This window comes from Aphelocoma coerulescens (assembly GCF_041296385.1).
Source record: "Aphelocoma coerulescens isolate FSJ_1873_10779 chromosome Z unlocalized genomic scaffold, UR_Acoe_1.0 ChrZ, whole genome shotgun sequence".
NCBI lineage: Eukaryota > Metazoa > Chordata > Aves > Passeriformes > Corvidae > Aphelocoma > Aphelocoma coerulescens.
Window position 1 is genome coordinate 8,606,524 of NW_027184085.1, and position 24,270 is coordinate 8,630,793.

General features: G+C 40.1%; 1 protein-coding gene across 4 annotated transcripts in view; it reads right to left on the minus strand.

The window, feature by feature from the left end:
• Nucleotides 1-24,270, minus strand: part of UBAP2 (ubiquitin associated protein 2) — a 200,415-nt gene that overhangs the window by 138,189 nt on the left and 37,956 nt on the right. For 2 of the 4 annotated variants that reach the window (XM_069001107.1, XM_069001106.1), the window contains exons 7-15: nt 18,034-18,088; nt 16,720-16,823; nt 11,723-11,782; nt 10,493-10,545; nt 5,819-5,886; nt 4,554-4,743; nt 3,671-3,875; nt 1,908-2,182; nt 768-940 (exon numbers count right to left, since the gene is read on the minus strand). In XM_069001107.1, coding sequence (XP_068857208.1) covers nt 768-940; nt 1,908-2,182; nt 3,671-3,875; nt 4,554-4,743; nt 5,819-5,886; nt 10,493-10,545; nt 11,723-11,782; nt 16,720-16,823; nt 18,034-18,088 — 1,183 coding nt within the window. The remainder of the gene's footprint in view (nt 1-767; nt 941-1,907; nt 2,183-3,670; nt 3,876-4,553; nt 4,744-5,818; nt 5,887-10,492; nt 10,546-11,722; nt 11,783-16,719; nt 16,824-18,033; nt 18,089-24,270) is intronic. The other 2 variants (XM_069001108.1, XM_069001109.1) reach the window with 1 other exon arrangement.

Genomic DNA, 24,270 nt, shown 5'->3' on the forward strand with positions numbered 1-24,270 from the left:
TGTTTCTTTTTTAAACAAGCAGAATTGATAAAAGTCTGATATATGATGAGTAACCACAACAGGATTCTTTTTACAACAGAATCCTAATGTTACAGAATGAACTATGCAAAGAGCTAAAAAATACTTTAAAACATGCAGTAATGTTTTATTTTCCAGATAGTTTAAATGCAATGTATAAAACTACAAGTTAATGTGAAAGTTCATTTTCATTAATATTTCTGAATTAACTTCAGGAAGCTTTTTACCGATGCCGATTTTTCAATGAATAAGGAATTAAAAATGGTTTACTGGTACGCTGGCACTTCACATTGGCTATTTTAGCATTTCAGTAAGAGCTTCTGCATACAGAAAGCCTAGCTTCTCATTTTCTCATCCTGTAGGAGCATCAGGTTTGTAATCTGGTGCCAATCTACTAATATATGGTACAGAGGTCAACTCTGCTGGATTAGATGCAGAAAAACGTGGGTTGTGAGGAACAAACCCCCAAAAAACTTGAAAAGCAGGGCAATTCAACATGAGAAGGAAATCCTATAAAGGATAGCTTATTATAAGGTTATTTATACTCATGTCATCTCCAGCTTCACATTTACCCATCCAGGGAGATTTTGACTACCATTAGAGAAGAAATCATTTATGATACAATGCACAGAAAAAAAGTCATCATATTTTTCCCTCCCATTACATTGTAACCGTGTCTTGATGTTTTTGGCACAAACTTGACCCCCTTCAAGAACACCTGAGAATGCAGGAGGGCAACCCACACATACTTTACAGATTTTGAATATAAGCTATTGTTGGTCGCCTGGCTGGTATTCTCACTGCTTGAAGTTGATCCAAACTCTGGGATTGTAGGCTCTGATCCAAACTCAAGAGCTCCAAATTGAACATTTAACCCTGTCACGTCTGCTGATCCAGGCATCTCCACTGCAGAGGCAGGAATCTTAAAGGAAGAAAAAAAGCCGTAATTTCTTTCCATGCATCTTCAACCTGAAATTAATCCACTGATTCTGCCCTAATCTGGAGCTGAAGGAGTAAGACATACTATTCTACAATACCAAAGTATCATCTGTGTACAACCCTCCCACCTCCACCAATATTCATATTGTGGCTATTAAGTCAATCTAAAAACCACTCAGCAACAGCCATTTTCCATACAGAGCAACCAGGCAGCTGCTTGCAAAAGATGTCACCAGAGCATTTTGGACCTAGTAACTATCCAGCTTAGTATTTCCTGCTTTATAAATAAGAAATATACCAAGCTCTTTGCTCTCCTTCTCCCTAGCAATTTATAGAATCATAGAAATAACTTAGGTTGGACAAGAACATTAAGATCAAGTCCAGCTATTAAAGCCAGCACTACCAAGTCCTAAACCATGTCCCTAAGCACCACATCTTCACATCTTTTAAACAGTTCCAGGGATGGTAACTCCACCACTTACCTGGGCAGCCTGCTCCAATGATCACCCCCTCAGTGATGACATTTTTCCTAATATCCAGTCTAAACCCTCCCTAGCGCAACTTGAGGCTGTTTCCCCTTGTCTTGTCACTTGTTACCTGGGAGAAATGACTGATCTCCACCTGGCTACACCCTCATTTCTAGAGGGTGATCAGGTTTCCCCTGAGCCTCCTTTTCTCCAGGCTGAGCCCCTGCAGCTCCCTCAGCTGCTCCTCAGACCTGTGCTCCAGAGCCTTGCCCAGCTCTGCCCCCTTCTCTGGACATGCTCCAGCCCCTCAACATCTTCTTGTGTGAGGCACCCAGAACTGGACACAGGACTTGACGTGCAGCCTCACCAGTGCCCAGTACAGGGGGACAGTCACTGCCCTGGTCCTGCTGGCCACACCACTGCTGACACAGCTTTTTGTGGTTTTTACTTTTACTAAGGACAAGCCGCCATTCAATTACCCACCTTGGATGCTGGAGTTATCCTCCGTTTTGGTGGTTTTATCTGTTTCTGCTGGGTTTGATGAACAGTCACTGCCTGGTTATCCATAGAGATAGTGGGGAGCTGTAATATTTTGCTAACAGCTGTAGAGGTGTCTACTGGTGATGGCTCTCGAAGCTTCACCTGGGAGGAGGAGGACTCCAGCCCAGGAGGAGGAACAGGAACCACCTGCATTTGTTGTTGCTGTCGCTGGGTCAGCTGGCTCAGAACTGGAGATGGCTCGGGCTGGGATTTAAAGTCTGGTCAGTGTTGGGAAAAAGAAATATCAAAATTAAAGCACTGAACTCTGCTCTTCGCAGTTCTACTCTTTATGGAAGAATCTGGGTGATGCTTAACAGTTAACGATTCTCTTATGCTAACGATAGCATTTGCAAGTCTTTTCAGACATCACAGCAATTTCACATTCATCATTTACCGCTCTAACAGTAATAAGGACAACAGTTGATACACTTTCTACTTTAAACAAACAGCTGTGGCCAAGCATTATTTATTTTTTTCCAAAAATATGAGAACAAACTTATCTACACAGTCACAATATTATCACACACAAGTCCTCAAAAACTGTTTTGGATTATTTTAATCAAACACTTCAAGTTTCACTGCAGTTAACTGTGCAATAAAATGTGATTATTTCCAAGGGGTAAAGAGTTGCAATTTAGAGGTATTATGATTTAGGATTCCCTACCCTGCCCTGAAAAGAAAAAGATGGAAAAAAAAAAAAAAAAGAAAAAAAAAAGAGAATCTTCTACTATCTCATAATAGCTGAGAGTCAAAGAGATGCTGGACATGAACAGGTTTTTTCCCAAGTCTTCTCTTTCATAGTTTTCAGATGCTTAAAGCCATGAAGTGACCTAAAGCACTGGTCAACCACTATAGAGATCTACAGCATTTTCAGTGTGCAGGGTTTTTTATTCGGTTCACGAAGTCCATTAGAAAGCATTAAAAGGTACATAAACCTTTTTTTTAGAATTTCTGCATGTCAAAGATAGTAATTGCTACCAATGGCTGCTTATCTACACATAAGCATATATACATACACATGAGAGATACAAGAGCTATCCTCTTCACAGTGAGGATACTGCTAGGATCAACACTGCAGAAACCAAGTTTCTGTCATTTTCACTGTTGCTACTAATTTTACTCAATTACATGAAAAATTCATACAATTATAAATATACAAAACAAATAACCTGAATCATTCACAGCACACTAGGGGAAGAACACTGAGGCGTGATGCTCATTATGAAGAAATTATATAGTACTCATTCAAAATTCATGTAATGAGTAAAGAGAAAATTTGTGGAAAAAAAACCAAAACCAAAATACAGTACACAACTTTACACTCAGCTAAAAGCAGCATAGCTACAATGAAAATAAATCTTTCCCCACATTTGTTGAAAAACAGTCACCAACAAAGTTCCATGTAAATATTCAAGCACACTAAATCAAGGATGTCATTACATGGAAGGCTCAATAACTTTAAAGATGTAATAACATTTATGTATAGGCTTAAGCTTAACAAAACTTAGTTTATGATAAATATACTTGTGATGTCTATTACCAGCAAATAAATGTCACACTTAGAATGATTGTAACTAATTGTATTACTAGGATTACATTTTTTAGAAAGTCTTTCATTAAAGTAATTTTAAACTATCATTGGCACTAAGAAATCTTACTGGCTAATAGAGAGAGGAAGAGAAAAGAAGCTGCGTCAAAGCACTTACCAAACTGACTGAGGACTGAGGACTGAGTAATAGGTGGTTTTAGATCCCAGGATGACGCAGCAGCTGTGCTAGTGGTGCTATTGGTTTGTTGAGAGGTAAACTGACCCAATCCTGGTGGTTTTAATTGGTCCAAGATTTGGGAACCAGTAGAGTTTGCCAGTTTAGAAGATCTGAGCTCTCCAAAGCCAGAACAAAGAACTGCCGACTACCAAAAAAGAAGAAGAGGGGAAGGAGCAGAGTTAATTTTTTAAGTAATAATTGAACATAATCATAAGGTCAATGTCTACAAGCTGCTATCTGGCAGCAACTAAAATCTATTCAAGACCTAGCTTACTAACAAATGACCAGTAAAAATTTCCACCACTGGAATACTAATAATACTAACTTAATTGAACCCATGCATTTCAAAATATCATAGATTTACTAATAGTTGGACCAATTTTTAGAGAATGAACACCTCATCTCACACCCTCAAAAGGGACTCAGGAACAGGCATGCTTCCACAAGAAGTAGTCAAGAATGTGCTTGGAAATAACACATTCGGTTTTCTGGCCTAGAAATCTTAACTCTAAAAAAATTATTTTATCCTACATCAGCAAGCAATGAGCACATCTGCTCTCTAATAAAAAATTAATACAACTACTTAATGTAAACGCAGAAATAACTAATCAGCAAAATGAATAAAAGTAATCTTTTTTTGGGGGTGGTGGGATGAGGGGGGAGTGTGAAAGGAAGGAATGATATTTTTTATTTTCAACTTTTTTAACAAATACCAAAACACCTCATTAAATGACCGGCACTGGAAAAGTTGTTTACCCTGAAATATTTACTCATGAACAACACTTAAGAAACATAATATTTAGAAAGCTTAAGATAGTTTTACCAGACTTTGAGGAGAATAAGAGTTTACAGCACTGGAGTTGCCCGTTCCTGATGCCATCTGGGTGCTGTGCTGAGAATTTGTGAACACTAATGCTTGGCCAAAGGTCTGCTGCTGGGGAGCCTCAAATGAGTTGCCTTCTGTCTCTTGGGTAGATGTCACTGGCTTTTGAAGCAGTGTCACCAAATCAATGCTGTAAGACAAAGTGAAATTTGGCTGGAATGAACACAGTGATTAAACTGCACTGACACCGAGGCAAGCACTAACAATACTAAAGCTGCCATTCCAGCAACAGAATTACTACTGATTAACAGTCTTTTCAAATGTTTTTTTGTCTATCATACAAAAGAGATAGAAAAGAGTTTTTTGCCAGCAAGAAACAAACACAAAAAACCCACCCCAATTTGAGTGGATGAACTAAAACATTTTCTAACATAATTTGAGGGACATCCACTAGAAGAACAGAATAAAAAACATATGAATATACTACCTTTAAGAAAGAAAGGAGTGTAACCTATAGACCACCTGACACCATGCCTCATGCAAATCACATCCATATTATGTGGAAAATTTTGCTGCAGTACAGCAGAATCAGGATGTTTCGGACCATTAGCCTATTTAGTTTTTAGATCTCATGCTATCCAGCTACCGAGTATTCATTGCTAAACTTCAATGTTCTCTCCATGAACATGAGGTTAATGAAGGCAGCTGATTCCACAACAGCACCAGCAAGGCATTGGAAGACAAAGGCAAGCAAAGGAAGACAGCAACTGACATATTTTTGGTTCTTGACCTTAACCCTCTATCATCAGTAAAGGCTTGTAGTTGTGATGTTTACCAGGGAATTCACCTTTTTGCCAATGCAAGCTTTCATTTATCATACTTGTCAAAGCACTGCATTGTGAACACTTTCTGCATCTACAAAGGCAGGCTTTCCATTTTCTGGAAACTAAAGCCAGAGCTTCCTTTTTTCAACAGTAAAAATCTTTTCTTCCCAGCTACTTTTCTTCCTTCCTGTAAGCAGTCCTGATGCAGAAGATGTATTATGCTCACCTATTTGGCAAGTTTGTCTCCACTTTCACAGTAGAAAATATGTAAGTCAGGAATTCACAGAAACAAGAATTTGCAAGCAAGGCTTTTTAAATTTTGAGATGAGTTTGACCAATCTCTGACAGTTTTTATTCAATATTTTATGCATGGCAAGCTAACATTGCTTAATCAAGGAGCAGGTTTTTAAAGCATAGAGAAAACATGGAAGAAGAGCTTACCTTTGCCCAGGAGTCACATGATTCTCTGCTGGAACAGAAGATGCAGTGAAGACTTTTGTTTCAGAAAGCTGAAAAAGAGATGGGGGAAGAATTTTAATCCCACACATGCTCACACTTCCCTCTTGCAACAACTGCAGAAATTCCATTTTGGTCATGCACTTTCAAGATAAAAGTAAAGTCAAACTACCATTACAAACAGCTACTCCGAAGCTCTGCTTAAAAAGACAAAAACATGTAGTCAAACTTCAGTAAAATCATCTTCACAGAATCAAGTACCTATTTAATTAGAGGGTTGGGTTAGGAAATTTGACCTACTGAAAACACGCACCAGTATAGAACAGTATACCAAAGTAACTACATCAGTTTGGGAAACAGTTTAACTGAAATACACCAGTAGAAAGCAATTAATGTGACAGCCATTCTATCATCAGTGTGCAGACAATTTATGACACTATAGAGCAACTCCGATAAATCTTGTTGCACAAGGGTAACACATTGGACTGCTCCCACCCATTTCAGGTATCCTTGCATGTGACATTTCAGCTCCCACCACCAGCAGAGGCAGGTAAGTACAGGTAAGTACAGTGAACCAGCACGCATGGTTCCTTCTTGGCAGCTCTGTTAGGAGTGGAAATAAAGACTTTAACTGAGTGCTCTGAGAGCAGAGTTCGAAGACAGTAATAAAATGAGAGCCATGCTGACACTCATGTAACAAGTCAGACCAGCCACAGAGGAAAGCTGCACTTTTTTCACCATGATGTTACAATACAGAGAGATGCTGCACAGGCACCTGGGACTTGCACAGGCAACCAGCGGAGCTGGTTGGGTCTTCAGGGGAAAAGAAGGGGTTGGTTTTCTGCTGTTGGATTTTTTAATAGTTTTTCTTGTTTAAAAAGTAATAGTTGAACAGCTACAACTTCCTAGGGCTAATTTGTTTCTACTGACATGAGTACTTGCAAACCAGAATAGGTCTTAAGCCAGCACAGGTTAGGTTTAGCAAGACAGAGATACGCAAGTACAACATTAATATTTTAAACTTAATTTTCACAAAATCACCCTTTTTTCCTTTGGTTTAGCCTTGTCTTTGACTGAAGAATAACTGACCTATTCAAACACACACACAAAGAATACCTTTAGAACATGCCATTTGATACAGCTCTTCTAGGAAATGATGCATTTTTAATTGCATACATTGCTAGCAGCCCAGTTCAAAGGACATCACGGACATGAGCCAATTTCATCTGCCATCCCACAGGCAGGTCTACTGAGAACATGTGCACCCCTGAACATGGACATCTGATAGGGATTCTCCTGTGAAACACTGTTGATTTAAAAAGGGCACAGAAGAGATGTCTGGGAGCAAGTCACCACTCAGAGGCAAAGATATTTCATATACTCTCCCAGCACCCTCTTACAAGCAGCACATGAGGCCTTGAAGAAATTGGTACTACCACAGTTCCTCCCTCCATTTCTTGCCCTTCCCTTGCTGCCAACACAATGCACTTTAATCCCTCATTTCTGGATCACCTGTCCTGAGATTGATGCTGACAGCCCACAACTCTATGTACTGACCAAAACAAAGAAAGAACATTCCACTTAAGTACATTTCAGTTAAAAAGGCTGTTCCTCTATTGTTCAGCCCTTTCCCCATTGTGTGCTTTAGTTTAGAGCAATGTTGCAGTGTACTTTCTGGGGTGTTACGATATTCCCGCATTACATGGCACAAGAAGGTCAGCTAATGGCACAAGCAGCACTCTGCGGTCTGCAGTCCCTTGGTTAAATATTAAATTCTTTGTAATATCAATAGCTTCTTACATTCACATAACCCAGGAAAAGACTAACCATGGCTAAAACACTATGAATCCCAAAAATTAAGCAAATTAAGGAGACTGAGGATGTTTGTGACAATGCAAAAACATGCTTGATGTGTGAGAGAGTAAATGTTCTCTATGGATGAACCAGCATGCAAACAAAAGTCTCCAGCTACCAGCTCAGCTACACTGAAGTTTACACTACACCCTGTGGCAAACTCACTGCCACAAGGTCCAATCAAGCATTTAATTCAGGACTCTGCAGAGATTACAGCATTCGTCAAAACACGTGTTTTGTGCTGCAGCTGCTGCAAAGTTTTATTACAGAGATGTATTTAGTATTTCTTAGAAGTAGTATTTTCAGCTCCTAACCAAGCCATTTAGCTGGCTGCACACTACACTCACAAATCTTTCACTGAGGCTCTGGTATTTTCCCAGAACTGAACGAATGGTTGTGAGGCATTTGCCGGTGCTGGCCTCACAGGAGTATGTCCTCCATCTGCAGTGAAATGCCCATGCTTTCCAGCTCCTGTTCCTATAATAAAATCATTCTCCAATCACCAAACAGATAATGCACTTGACAACTAGCTACCAGCTCCTAAAGGAATACAGGAATGTTGAGGAGAAGAGTAAAATATACTCCAGCATCCTTGCAGAAATTCAACATCAACAAATCAGAAATTTAAAAAAAGCTTATTACTGTTTTGGTATGATGTAGCGAAGGCAAAAAAATTAGAACAAGTTCTCATGCTGCTTTCTGGTAAAGAAACCATTTCCACCAAAACACACTTTCTCTTTTTTTTTTTTCCTTTTTTTTTTTAAGAAGTGTTGTTGCTGTTTCAAATAAACTAGTACTACTAACACTGTACAGAAGATGTTTGCCATTACCCACTTTCTGGCAATTTGTATTTATTCTATTTCTCTCCTTTGGATAGTTTCTGTAGTTAAACTTTACATTCTTTAGCCAGGAGAGCATGACCACAATTTTAAGAGCAAAATCCAAAGCCACCTACAGTACCTCAATATTTGCTTAGTCCTTCATTGTTCATGCCCTGAATATCCCTTAAACAAAATACAACCTCCTATTTTCACCACAAGCAGTTTCCATTCTATTTAATAGCAGGTAGATAACCTATTATACTTGCTCAATACTCACTACGAAAGATAAGGACCAGACAGGACTACCAGGTCACAAAGACCTAATTCTTCTCGGGTCAAACAACGATAATTTCACTCATTTGCTCATAACTTTTATCTGACTAGAGAACACCACATTTAAACAGAAATATTCTTCAGAGAAACACCTGGTCTTTCCCTGCAGACAGGAAATATATCAGCTTCCTTGGTTCTTTTAATCAACAGTCATGCCCCTAGAACTGTTTGTTATACACTTGAATGCGTGGATCCATCTTCCACACAGAGGTTCATACTACACCTCTGCTAGACTAAAACCAGAATCCATCATATGCTCCTAAAGTAATCCTTTTCAGATTCCCTAAACTAAAATCTCCCTTCTTAATGACCTCTTTGATCAGTCATTTTCAGCTATTATACACAATTTTTCATCTGTAAAAGCAATGAGAAATTGGATTTGGTACTTAAGAATCAAGTTCAGAAGCATCCACATACAGAAATAACTCAAGAATGATTAAGAGGTGGGGAAGAGTGCCAACAGGCAAAAAGACTACAATAGGAACTTCTAGATAGAGCATCAGCTCATGCTGAGCTGTTCTTTTTCCATCATCCACTACAATCCTGAGAACTTTTCAGTTGCTGCTTTCCAGACACCAGGCCCTTGTTCTTAAGGTGTGTCTGTGTTCCTATAAAACAAATGGATATTTCGCTATATGAAAGCATTTTTCACTGGGACAGCTCAAACTTTGCAGAGGTCCAAATCTCTCTGCATGACTGGCTTACTTTTAAATGCTATTCCAATACCTTTTGGATTTCACAAACATTTTATTAAGCAATTGTTTTAGTTTTACTTCCAAATCATTGATAGAGTCACTAGATGGCATCTGGCCCAGGACTGGGGGGCACTCCCACAAAAGCCCACATTCAGTAAGGGTCCTTCTGTAACAGATTTATTTGCCAAAATTTGCAAGCAGATTTCAATACACTAATGTGTTTGTTGATAGAATACAACTAATTTTGGAACAAATGATATATTATATTTTCCTTTTTTTTTTTTGTGCCTGTTTTGGGCTAATGTATCTTCATCTTGACATTCTATTCACTCTTTCTGAATATTAGCAGACAAACAACTTTCTCCTAGGTTACAGGGATTTTTCCAGGATCCAAAATGAATAAAAATTAACAATGGCTAGAGATTTCAAAATTCATTTGCAAATTATTCAGCTCTAGTAACTAATTAAAACAAATTCCATCCCTAGTCAGCATTGCTCAACACCCCTCCCATACTACAAATGTTGTATAGTACCAGCATCAAACATGGGTGAGAACAGCCCATAAATTTCCACCACCCCTAGCCCTTAGACCACCTCTAGCACATACTGAAGAAACTGAGGACAGGTTTAAAATGTCCGCTTTTGATGACATTAACTGATACAGAAAACCTAGGAATTTAAGTGTTTCTTTCAATTATCTTGAAAGATACACCCCTGTCACCAGATAAGGATGGAGTTTTCGTATCAGTTACATGACATTTTCACACAATTCCAGGAATTACACTGACATGCCACCCTGCAGGAGGAAGCAAGAGGGATGACTTCTGAGACAATCTCTTACTCTTCTGAAAATAAACTTGAAATAATGGGTGTTACTTCAAATACTTAGTTTTTGAAAACAACACAGACTGAAGAGAGTAAATAATCAATTGGTATATCCAACAAGTTGCACTTACATCTTCATTCCAGTCTTCTGCTGTCCATTCTTCTATTGAGTTTTTCCATGCTCCTATCATAATTGGGGGAAAGAAAGAAAACAGGTACAAGTTAAAGGCACAACACTGTGTTTCAATCTTTCTAAGAGCAATCCTGTTTTCATTATCAGTGGAAAACAAAGCAAGGAGATGGAGGTTGGACATATACTTGGAAACATGGGTGTAAGCTCTAGGAAACTGGTCTGCAAAATTAAAATTTTGGGAGGGAAACACTACCACTCCTCCATCCCCCTGCCATTAATTTCTGTTTTCAGCAATTTCTTAGCCACTGTGGTACCAGACTTAATTCGCATGAATGCACATCTGCACCCAGCAATTAATACCAAACACTGGAAGAACTTCCTGCTGTGGGCCCAATGATGGTGAGAGGCTACTCAACCCTGCCACAGGATCCCCTAGTTTCATGCACAAATGCACATAGAACAAAACATAACCACAGCACCTGCTCTGATATCCACAATCCTGCTTTCAACACATTCAATTTCAAGACCCAAGCCTGTGGAGACTACTTTCCAACCTGTTATCCCACGCCTCAGAGTAGAACAACTCCAACTCCTTCCCCTGAGAGAGCAATTTATCTTATAAATAATTCTTACAATGGTAGCAGGACAGTCTTTAAATTTCCATTGTAGCTAAAAAACACTTCCCGTAACTTGTGGCAGAGTTGATTTGGAAAACACTGGAGCATGCAGAAATAGGAAAACTACAGAAAACAATCCTATGGATGCAAAAACCTGACCCCTTCTATTGGAAACTGCAGGTAGAGACATGCAAGAGCAATAAAGGGACTTAAGGCCTTGACCACCAGCAGAAGTACAGGTGAGGTTATCCCAACAACAACAACCAGAGCCTTTGTGTAAACTATGCAACCACGAGCAAAGAGAACACCAGCACCAAAGGTAGTGCCACCAGCACTGTGGATCAAGTACAAAAACAAAAGGACCACTGCTTCAATCATCTCCTTTCACTTAACCAGGAACTGTCTGAGATGCATTAATCCAGAAATAAGCCCCCCAAAGACAGCATCAAAGCCACCTGGTGTAATGCTAGCACTGCATTGGTGCTTCCTCTCGTACCCCGTGACACCGCAGCAGGTTTTGGCAGAGGAGGGTGGAGCGGCGCCAGTTCAGTCAGGCAAACGGGCCAACCACGAAGGTTACACACAGTGCAGGAAAGAGTGGAGGCTTATACCTTGGAATCCAAAATTATTTGGCAGGTCCTGAGCAAGGTAACATCCGCCCTGTGTTGGCTCTGTGGAGCAATACAGAGTTGCCTGAAACATCTCATTGCTCACATTTTAACAAACAACCCCTAGCCAGGACTGATGTTTTTACGAATAACCATACCCTGTAGCAAAACTACTACAATGCCTCAAATTTCTAGAGTAATCCACACATTTCTACAGAAATTTTGAAAAGGAGGAAAAGTCCTTTTAGAGGAAGAGTTGATTTTCTTTTCCTTCCCCTGACCAGCACGGAACCCCTCCCCCCAGTATTTCTTCTTTGAAGAAGAAATACAAGTATTTGCCCTGCTTGTATTTTTCTCTCATAAGCCAGTGCCAGGGCCTGTCTCTAGAAGACAAGCCTTTAGAACACTAAAACAGAGCTTCGAGTCTGATAAAATAAACACTAGAAGAGCTCAGATACATCAAGCCAAACACTCAAGTATTTTCCACCACCATTGGGACCAAACCTGTTTGGAATAATATTTGTGATGTTTTCCTGAATTCAGTTTAAACAATTATCTCTTGTTCCTTCTCATAAAACTAATTCTGAGAGTTTATTCTTATAAATACTGTGTACAACCCTTCACCCTTTTATTAGCTTACCCAAGCTGCCAAGTTTACTAGTGTCATTTACTAACACTCTTCCCTCCCAGCTCAATCCTTCCAGTCTAAGTTATTTCAGTACTCTTCTCTGCACTTCTCAAATCCATTTTGAATGTCTTCCTCCTATTGATGGGATTTCTAAGTCAGATCTTGCAACAGACGCATCAATTTCTTTTTAGTCCAAAATCCACCTTGGCATTACTGCAACTCATGCATCCTCTTCCCAGTCTTCCCCCAAGCTTTGCAAAGCATCACAATTCGAGAGTTCTCTGTTTTCCATCAAAATAATACTTTGTGTTTTCAAGGATCCTTGTGATATCTGCTTCAACCTAGATGGTTATTTGTGACTCTTTCCTGTTTCTCTTTGTAACAAGTTCAGTTTTAGAAAGTTATCAAGACAATAAAAATACACTTTTTGATTAGTCTTCAGCTATTTTCCTCGAATTCCCGTCTCTTCCTGTCACACTATTTAATTTTTTACCCGTTCTTTGAATAACCATAGATATTAGCCCCAAAATAAATTTAACTTGGTCTATGTCAAACTTATGTACTAATTATTTCCTTCTGGATTACATTTGCATTCTAGAAAGATTTGAAGGTTTCCTTAAAATGTTGCTTCTGACTTTTACAGCAGATATTAAAAAAAAAAAAAAAAAACAAAACACAAAAACCCCACAAAAACAAAACCCCAAACACCAACTTCCTTGTACCTTCCAAAGAACACAACTGTCCCTCTTGAAAGTTATCCTATAATTTATTTTTTATTTCTTGTAATTCTTCAGTTTCAGAGTAATTTAAGGCTGTTCCTAACTAAGATAACAAAGGAAGTTTTTCAGTGAAACTTATGAAACTCTATCGAAGTAGAGATGTGAGTAAATTACCAGAACACAAGGCCATTTCTAAAACCAACTTCGAGAAGAGAGAACCTCCAATAAAATTCGTGTATAACAACTGCTGTAATCTGCACTCATTTTCTCCCACTGCCCTGTACATTACAAAAAATGTAAGAGAGGAATCATGCTGCTCAAGTTTATTCCCTTTTGGAGGAGGATTGGTCATTTGGTTTCTACTTATCTGTCCCTTCTCTTTGCCTTTCATCTGTACATTTTTTCTATATAAATTAGGATGCAGGAAAACTGATGCTGTATTATTTGGAATACAAGTAGACCTAAACATTATGAACTATTAAAGACTTGGCCTTCAGTCTATATTTCAACCAACAACACTAAATTTAACCTCCAAACAACCAGCTAGCTTTTCTACTGCATTACACAACTGAACCTAGAAATACTATTCAAGTTACCATGAGTCCTCTTGCATCTGCAAGAATTCAGGGTATGAGGTTCTAGGGCACTTTCAGAGTACACACAGCAGAAACTACATTTTGGAAACAAATACTGTATTTATTTTCAATCAAAATATTCATTTCCCCAGTACTGGCTAAAGGAAAAAATATTTTAAGTAACTCGGAACATCACAAAGAGTTTATATTTATACGATGTCTCCAGAGAATATTTTGATAAGCAAATATCTCTTATTTCTCTAGGCAGTTACCCAGTTATCTCCTCTTTAATGTAACTGCAGATGAAAGACACTAGTTTTCCAAGTAGCTAGCATGAGCTAATATTGTTTGCTTTCTTTTTAGATGAAATAAGAAGTGGGACTGGGTAATGAGGAATAAAGAGAGGGATTTCCTTCCTGTCCTTCCTGCATAAACTCTTACCAGACATCTATAAAACCCACTGCAAGCTTTATAGCTTTCCATACACATAGAGCTCCCACATTAAAAATTTTAGTTAACTCCACATTGGGAACTTAACTGGGTCTGTTGGTTTGTAACTAACAAAATAGCACTGTAAATTTAGGTGGAAAAACCTGCAAATTAGTGTTTGGGATTAACAAGTCAAATCATGCTCAACTTTGTGCCACCTACTTCCAGCCCCACAGCTTGTCTATCACTTTTTCCCCCTACCACTGCTTCTGTGTTTCTTCCCAGCAGTTTCTTCTGCTTTAAAATTACTACCCCAGCTGCAGCTTCCTCTAAAAACCCTCAGGACGCTTTCCATCACAAGGCTGAAAGTGCTACCCACTTGGACAAAACTAACAATTCATTAAAGCCTGTTCTTTCTGAAGTGATTCCTTTTGGCCCAGGGACTTCTTTTAGATGTTCCTAGAGCTTGTCTAAAGAAGCAACACCACAAAATAAAGCAAGCTTTCTTTAGAGAGACATTTTTGTTTTGTCACTTATGGTGCCTTTTTCATTTGAAAGTAAATTAAGATTAGCAACAAAAAGGTACTTGACACCCAAAAAACCCCATTCACACTTACCTAGTTTACTTCAAATTTCCGACAACCAAGTAATTTTGCAGGAACTCCCCACAATGACACTCACTCTTTCATACCTCAAAGAATGACTAATCTGACAGGGCACTGGAAAATTCCCAAATGCCTTCTCACACCTTCTCCACACAATGCTTCCCAAATTTCCATGCATGCCTTAGGCTGTGTAACTGAAGTCCAGTGTGGTTGTTGGTGACATGCACGAAGCAAAAATCAGCTTGGCATCCAAACAGAAATTCCACACACCGAAACTCTGAATTTCCACCACCCTGTCAGCAGCACACCCCTTATGGTGACACATTCATACTATTGGAGGGATCTGTTTACCCACACCAAGCTACCCTTACTCCTACACAGAATTCTTCCATTACTGAACACTGAGGAGATGCCTACAAGGACAGAGGCTGCTGTAAAAGAGACACATGGAGGTTACTCTGAGTTAGCAGGGAGGGTCTCAGAACACTTGGGTTCATTTCAGAAGTGGAGCACAAGTCATAGGTAAGCCACAACCCTACAGCTTCAATCAGTAGTAACAAACCAGTGATTCTCTACCTCTGACCCAGTTTCCTTGTACCTTTCTTGCAGATCTTTCTTAATGTAGTTAACCTTATAGCTTCCACAATACTTGTGATAACATACACTGCCCAAACAACAACATAAGAATACCCAGAGGAATTTTCAAGATATTAGGTATCTTCCTTATTTGAAAAACTAATGTGAGTGAAAACAAAAGGTGCATTTCTGTTTGTGCTACAGCATCAAGTAATTTAAAAAGTAATTCCTTAGAAAGATACCATATGTGGCAAGAATGCTCCCATTAACAACCACCAATACACTCAAAGCCACTCTTCCACACTGGATCAGAAGGCATTCGGAGTGACAAGCCAGCTGCTTAATAAGCCTCCCTAAACTCTGAGCCTCTTGTTGTCTTCTCTGGTTAAGCGGAAAATGGCTTGTTCAGAAAGCTGCATCTCAAGTGGCTCACAGCAGAGCTCAACAGAGCACACTCTGCCCTTCAGGATCAGCTTCCACACTTGACACAGGAGCTGATGAAAAAATCACCCGAGTAGGCTTCACCAATGAAGAGATCAGAAGAGTTACTCATTGCTGCAGTTAAAAGAAATTCACTCAGCGGTTCCCAGTTAGGACAAAAATACACGTGACTTTCTCCATTCTAACACAAGGTTTCCTTTGCCTTCATCTCTCGTCACAGAACACAGGAAGCAGCAAGGTATCCTACTTTTCCCATCACAGATAAGCAGGCTGCCCTCCTCATTTCTGAATCACCATGAGATCACTGGTGCCAAATGGTTCCTTTCCAAACTACGTCAGTCTCTTGCCTTTAGCTGGAAGTCTGTACTTCTCACTTGAGACTTCATACAGAAACACACAGCTGCCTTGATCTTCAGACAAGTCAATGGCTTTCTGGCTTCCATTCCAGTGCCTACTTGTGCTTTAGTTAATAATTTTTCTCTTCAAAAATGGCAGATCTTGGAACTCTGCTCCATCCCAGAGACTCAAATGCTTCCACTTCTGCATTGTGCAGGCGGGGCTTCCAAAGCCATCCCAGTGTCACTGAATGAATTCATACTTGCAAACCTTTTCCTTTCCTTTTCTTCTTAGATATTCACACCCTATTGCCTAAAGTTGGTGGACCAATCCATTCTACGAGGACTTACACTCCTTAACTACATTAAGTGAGATCTTAAGCAGTATTAAGTTATCTAAACTGTTCTGTACATACAAGGTTCTTCCAGTGACTCTTCAAATTCCTTTGTCTCTCAAAGGTTTGTTAGTACTGTAATAAAAGAATTGCAAAATGTCTCCCTTCATTCTCACTAGAGAGACACTCAGGCTCTGCACATCAGCAGCAGTTAAACTTAAACATCAACTAATACCTGTGTCACAAGAGATGTATACAAATTTTCAGAAGTTAACTGAACACTATCAGAACAGTTATTTTAACTGCAATTCGCTACAGGTCTTCATTCCCATCCTTCCACTTCTTGAAGCATCTTACCAGTTCCATCATCTGCATCATTCTGACCAGTCTCCCAAATCTCTGACTTTGTCCCAAAGCCATCAGTGGCAGAAGACTCCGTATAGTCTGCAGGATTAAATGTCCTAGAGTTTTGAAAGTTAAGAAATGGAAGAGAACACATGGGTCATTCATGAGCACAAGTGTCATAATTTTTAGCTGAAGTTGTATTAGATTTAACATCTTGATTTCCACATAACTTATCCTGATAGCTTTTAGTTTCAAAAAAAAATTTCTTCTGCAAGCAGACAGATAAAAAAGGGAGAAAAGAGAAGAAGAGAAAGAAGTGAAGAGACTGGTAAATAAAATTCCTGTAGAGAAACTGAACCAAATCAATTCCTGAAAAACCAGTTAACAGCATCCCTGTTCCTCCCAGTGTTATAGAGCATTATACACACAATGATAAGACCCTCTCAACTGTTAAGTTTTCAGCAGGTGGCTGACTGATAAGTAACCAGTATCATGTCCTTTCAGAGCGCCACACCTGCACAAGAGTCAGAACACCAGTAAGGTTATTTCAAAGTGCTCTGCTGACTGGTTTTATAGATTTTTTTTTGTTTTTATTGGCTTTGCAATGCCAAAATAGAGATGCAGCTAAAAGGTGAAAAAGCATTATTGAAGGAAAAGCTCTTTCCAGTTCATCATCTGCAAGTATGAACAAGAAGAATTACTAGAGAAGTAGAACAAGCCTCCAGTTCATCATGACATCATTAATGTTGCATGAAGTGTCATTAAAGGCAGACACTGAGTGAAAGTAGCGGAGGCTACATTTCTATAAAGCAAGTTATTCCAACAAAATTGAGAGCAAACTTTAAGCTGCTAAGTAACTTCTTCTGAATCTGTTTTAAGGTCCATATGAGTCCAAACAGCTAAAGCATGAAACCTCAATAACAGAAGAAAGTTTAGAATCGTCACTTTCAAGTTTTATATAAAAATTGCATGCTCTACATTACACTGAAATAAATCTGGTTTTAAATTGACCTAAGACTATATGCACCACACAACTTTCAGCCTCCAAGGCACTATGTGGCTGCTACTGATCGCAGGTATGGTTCTCCAAGTTTGAGGTATTAACACTGAGTAGACATACATTAGGTTTCCATAGGTATGCCTACATAGATACACTGGTTTAAGACAAAAATGTTCCAATCATCATCTAAGAGATCTTTCAATTTTTGCATCCATACTGGTTTATCAAACATACAGTAATATCCATATATACAGTGGCAACATTGTCAATTAATATTGCCACTGAGTTTGATCCTTGCCAAAATCTCTGCTCTTCATGTTTCTTACCCCATGCCTTGGGCTGAAAACCTCCCCGCTCCTCTCCCTCTGCCACGTCCAAACCCTAGGAGAGAAAACACCATTTAACAGCAACAGCAGAGGAGCCACCAGTCACTAGTCTGTCACATTAAAGAATGCCACAGTTGAACAACAAAACAACCATAGTTGAAGTTAAATACCATTTACTTCCCAAATTCCCACACAGAATTTGCTTCCCTAACACACGCAAGTAAGCCATGGTTAACCTAAGACCACGCATTTCAGTAGGACCTGCAATTATTCGCCAGCTTTTCTGTGTCTGACGAAGTAGCTCCAAATGCTATTAAGAGAACTCACCTAAACACTCATCCCAAAGACTGCTATTGCCAAATTACTAGACATGAATCAGAATTTTGTCCCTACTGTCTCATTCTTGCCTACGATGCTCTAGAAGCCCAGCCTCCCCAAGTCTCCTGATCTCTCAAGCAATTCTGTCACTCCTTATCTGTGAGGAAAAAGTTGAAATACTCCATTTGCTTCCTTCTCTGCTTCAGACCACCTGTCCACCCTCCTGTGCTTTTGTCAACCTCTGACCACACATTCCTTCTGTGCCCCCCCTTAATTGCACAGGAAAAATACCCAATTCAAATTACTTAACTTCCTTGTTATCATCCACCAGAATATTCGTTTCTGTTTTAACAAAAACAAGTATTTGTTTTCTCCAATTTTGATTACAAGTCTCAGTTTATGAGCTTCTTAATACAATGAATGGTGTAATTTTTGCACATTGCATATTGTCAACAAGGCATGAAAATTTTTGCATTATTCAAGAGTAAACAAAGCAAATGTCTACAAAAAGTGTTACCAACTATTTCTTATATGTGATATATTTCTGTATAGATTTCCTTCCCCCCCTTTTTAGGGGTTTTATGTAAGGCTTTTCCAATTTGTTCAGGATTTTTTGAGGAAGGCTAAGAATATTATTTTGTATTACAAGAAAAGGAGGTCAAGAGCTGCACTCAGAGAACAAAACAATGTTTATTTTAATGACAAAATTATGTGGTAACTATAAGTCACCAAGCAACTGCAAGTTTATCTGAGCACACAAAAATTATAATCTTAAATCACCAATACACTGGTGTCCATAGATCAGAATTACCTATGACAGGCTGTTCAAAGTCCCATCAGAATTACTCCTTACTTTCAGGAGACTACCTAAACTGAGCAAGAGCAGTAGCTCCACAACACAGTAACACCAGTTTATCAAGGTTCTACTTTAATGATTTTCTGTTTCCTGCTCTCACCACTCATTCTTTCCCTTACCCCAATTCACTGTCCAAATATTAAAAGACATTTCTGGACCAACTTTTTCAAGACTTTTTAGAAGCACCAAACTAGAGGAAGATTTTCTGTTCAGCAACACACAGCATTTTGTAGGGACAAAAACATAGAATAGCTTAAGTCTGACACTGACCAGCTCTGTTATCACTACATTATTTTGCTCTCTTTTCACAACTGGCTGGAGAGAAGGCAGACAGAGGTTAGGAAAGAAGCAACAACTGCTGCAACCTGGCATTCGACACCCTTCTTCACCAAGCCCATGTGCTCTTTGCCATAAAAAACAGTGCCCCAAACCCTGCTGTACCCAACTGCCTCCAACTTGGCCGCTGAACCTTGCTGCTCAACCTACCTACTCTACTGCTATCCTCTATAGAAGTCAGAGAACTCTGGATTATCTTTTTGTCCAAGAAGTTTTTTTAAGAGTAGAACCAGCTACACAAGTTTACCTGGGGATATGGTAGGGGCCATCATGTAAAAAAATTACTTTCTACCACTATCAATACAGCATTAAAGACCATTTACAGAAATTGTGCAGAAACAAGATCAACAATTTTCTGACAGCCTGAGGTGCAAGTCCAATTGGGAGCTGTGAAACACACAAACAGTCAACCAGAAATAGTTTTGAGGGAGACAGACATCAGGTACAGAGATAACTGAAATAGCTGTCATGAAAGAAGAAACGGATTTTAGAAGAGGAGGTCAGTCACCCCAGTATCTCAAGTGCAAAAGCCTGAAGGAACAACCTTAGCATACTGTCTTGGGGTGACTTTATGATGTGAATCCCCTATCGCCTGCTCTATGCCCATACATGAATCCTGTACCTTTCTCTGCCTTTAAAACTGAGTCCAAAAGAAAGAAGAAAAAAAAAAAAAGCCAGGCGAACTTTTCAAAGCAGTTTTGTGTCCAAGGACACAGAGATTGCTGCTGCTGCAGAGTGAAGGCAAGCACCTTCCTGCTTTTCACAGCTCTTGGCCCCGTTTCTCAGAAGAGAGAGACAGGGAGTTGAACTCCTTCGCTTCCCTGGGACTTTGGTTTCTTCCTCTTCTCTTCTGGACTGTTCAACAATACCAGAACACAACGGGAGACCCTACACCGGTTGGCCCGGAGGGGCCCACACCAAACAGCCAGCTTCGAAGAGAGAGACCACATTCACAAAAAGAAAATTTGAATCTGAAAATCTGAAAATTTACCAGGGTCTCTCCACAGCGAGAGGTTTTATTATTTAGCATTATTATTTTCTTTCGCTTGTGTGCACCTTACTTATTAAATAAATAGCTTTTTTCTTTTTCACTTTCCTCTGAGGAATTTCTTCCCGAAGCTGTTGGGGGAGAGGCAGCTGAAAGCAACCTTCTCTCAGAGGATATTTCCCTCCAATTTGTCTCAAACCGGGACACTAAAGAGATGTTGTTTTAGCAAGCCAGGGATATATAAGATACCTTCCCATAATGGGCACAATAAACTACTAGCTAAAAACATCAACAAAGACTTCGAACAATTTTGGAGATTGCAAAGAAGAAATAATGCTGTTCCTGAAGTTCTATGCACAGTCTTAGGCTACTAGACAGCAAGGCATTTTTTATACTACATCACTTTGCAAGATAATCTGGAATGTGAATTTCAAGTGGATTCCCTTAACTTCTTAATGATGTGTCTATCTGTGCTTTCTGTCAAAACTCAAATTAAATTAAGTTTCATCAACAAATGCAAAAAAACCTTTCTAAGGAAGACAAAAGGAAGTACCAAACCAAAACACTAAATTCAAAGCTAGAAAACACACAAAAAATTAACTCAAAATATGGGACAGTGAGTGCTAACCACTTCAATACCACTTTAACTCAGACATGGGATCTCATACACCATGGTCATTAGCACAAGATGCCAGTGGAAAGGGCTAATATTCTCTCCGACACAACCAGACCACTGTCATATCCTTAAATTCTCACACAACGAAAGCCACTCCTCTCAGCTGTTAAAATTTTTAAAAGGCCTTAAAACAGAAGGTACAGTCTTTTAAAGACAGAGAAGTTAGTCATGAAACAACTGTGAATGCCCATAAGGTATCTACAAACTTTTAATGCTTCATAAGAGTGACTAAAAAGTCAGTGAACAAATGAAGCTTTGTACCAGAATTCACAGCAGGAACCCAAATTCTGAGCACACAATCCCACAGTAACTTAAACCCATTTAAATCAGAACTACTACAGTTGTGGTCTTCCTCACCAGTGATCACAAGCTCTGCTCTTTGTGCACTGACAGTTTTGCACTTTCCAGTTAGTGAGCACCAAACAACTACCAGGAAACAGTATTTGTTCACTTTTGGATCAGCTCTCCAAACCAGTTCTCACCTTGTTAAATGCCAGAAAACCTTTACAAGCCACTAAAAAACCCTGCTGTCCACAGTGACCATGTTGCCTGCCTCTATTTTTTTTTGTGATGGTTAGTTTGCCTGTCACCCATCACCTCGCACTTTCCATGTGCCTTCACTCAGCTTTCAGGAGGATCTACTCCAGGATCTTGCCAGGCACAGATGTGAGACTGCCTGGCCTCTAGTTCCCCCAGTCTGCCTTCCTTCCCTCTTTAAAATGGAGGTTATGCTTCCCTTTTTTCCATCAGTGGGGACTCAAATATGATGGATGGTGGCTTAGCCACTTCCTCTTCCAGTTCCCTTGGGACCCCCAGCTGTATCTTGTCAGGTCCCATGGACGTGTACACCTTCAGATATCTCAAACAGTCTCAAACCAGATCTTCTCTTACAGTGGATGGTTATTCATTCTCCCAGCCCCTGTTTTCCCTTCAGTAACTCATGTGGCTGGAGATCTTGTGGGAAAAGACCAAGGCAAAAAAAAATCATTAAGTAACTCCAGCTTCTCCACATCCCAGTCAGCAAGGTCTCCTGTTTTCTTACAGAGAAGGCCCACATTTTCCCTTGTATTCATTTATCACCAACAATATAACTTCAGCATTCCTAACCAGAACCCTGGCTGCTCAGACAATCTCATCTCTCTCTTCCTCCCAGACTACATGTATTTGCTTCCACCCTCTGTAGGCTTCCTTTCTGTGTTTGAGTTTGTCCAGGAGCTCCGTTTCATCCATGCAGTTGGGGTAGTTTTGCCTGACTTCCTTTTTTTTGGATGCATTGCTCCCAAGCTTGAAAGAAGGAATCCTGAAATATTAACCAGCTTTCCTGGGCTTCTCTTCCCTCCAGGGCTCTATCACATGGCACTCTACCAAGCAGCTCCTTGAAGAGGCAAAATTCTGCTCTCCTGAAGGCCATGGCAGTGTGTCCTCATCATTGCCCCAAAGATCTCAACCTCCACCATTTCACAGTCACTGCAGCCCAGTCAGCCCTTGACCTTCACATTCCTCACCAGCCCCACAAGCCAGTTGGCTTCCTAGGCTGCAAGCACACATTGCCAGCTCATGACAGCTTTTCATCCATAAGAAGCCCCAAGTCCTTCTCTGCAGGGCTGCTCTCAAGGAGTTCTTCTCCCAGTCTGCATTTATGCCTGGGATTGCCCCAACCCCAGTGCAGCATCTTGAACTTGGTCTTGTTAAATAAACCTCATGAGATTCCCATGGGCTCACTCCTCAATCTTGTCCGGGTCCCTTTGGATGGCATCCCATCCTTCAGGTGTGTGAACTGCACTGCTCAGTTTAATATCATCTGCAAATTTGCTGAGGGTGCACTCAATCTCACTATGTCACTGATAAAGATATTAAAGAGCACCAATCCCAAGACAGAGCCCTGAGGGACACCACCTGTCACCAGCCTCCATCTGGACATAGAGCCACTGACCGCAGCTCGCTGGCTGCATCCATCCGGCCAATGCTTTATCCACCAAACAGTTCACCTTTCAAATCCCTCTCTCTCCAATACAGAGATAAGGATGCCATGTGTGAACCACGTCAAAAGGCCTTACAGAAGTCTAGGTAGATGATGTCAGCCTTTCTTTGTTGACTGCTGCGGTCACTCCATCACAGAAGGCCTCTGGATTGGTCAGGCGCAACTTGCCCTTTGTGAAGCCATGATGACCAAAGAGAGATGGAACCCATTATCCCCCAGAAGACCAGGTTTCTCAAAGCGAGTGCCCTGGTCTAAGTAGTCAAATCCCTGGCTGTGACACAAGGCCTGTAACCACCTGCTGATTCCTCAAATAGAACTGGCCCTTTGAACCCCCTTTGTTTTTTGACTGGGAGGATGGATGAAAAACTACCTACGCCAGAGTCCCTTACGGAGGTTCTGCAATCCCCCTTGATGCTGTTCAGGATGCTCCTGGCTGTACCACTGGCATCCACATGAAACAACAGCAGCAAGTAATAGTCAGTGGACTGCACAAAGCCTCAGTGACATCCCTGATAAGAGCCCCTGGTAAGCAGCACACCTCTAGAAAGCACAACATGTCCCCAAAGGGGTGCCTCTGTGCCTCTCAGAAGAGTCTCCTACTACTGTCACCTGCTGCCTTTTCTTAGTTTTGCTGCTTATTCCACAGGGAGCAGATGGGGCTGCCTTACTCTTTGTACTTTTCTTCTCCAGAATGAATTCTAGAAAAGTCAATACTTATACCCAACCCAGGCAGAAGGCACATTTTTCTGTTTTCACTAAAACCCACTGGGAGTTCAAAACACTCATCACACAATCACATCTCCACTCTGGTACCATCCATGCACAGCAAGAATTGCTCTCCATATTCACAACATTTCTCCCCCAAAAGCAAATGCACACTTAATGGCAGCATGAGAAAGGTGTGTAGAAGCACAACTCAGATGGGCCTAGTCCATTCAATTAACAGCCCATTCTGCAAAAAATCAAGTCTGCTGAGCTTGTAGAGCTAAATCCTTCCACTGCAACACAGGTGCTTTATTTCAAAACTCAGATTTTCACTCAGGGTTTAAATGAGGGGAAGTTACTTCAAAGTTAAAAATGGG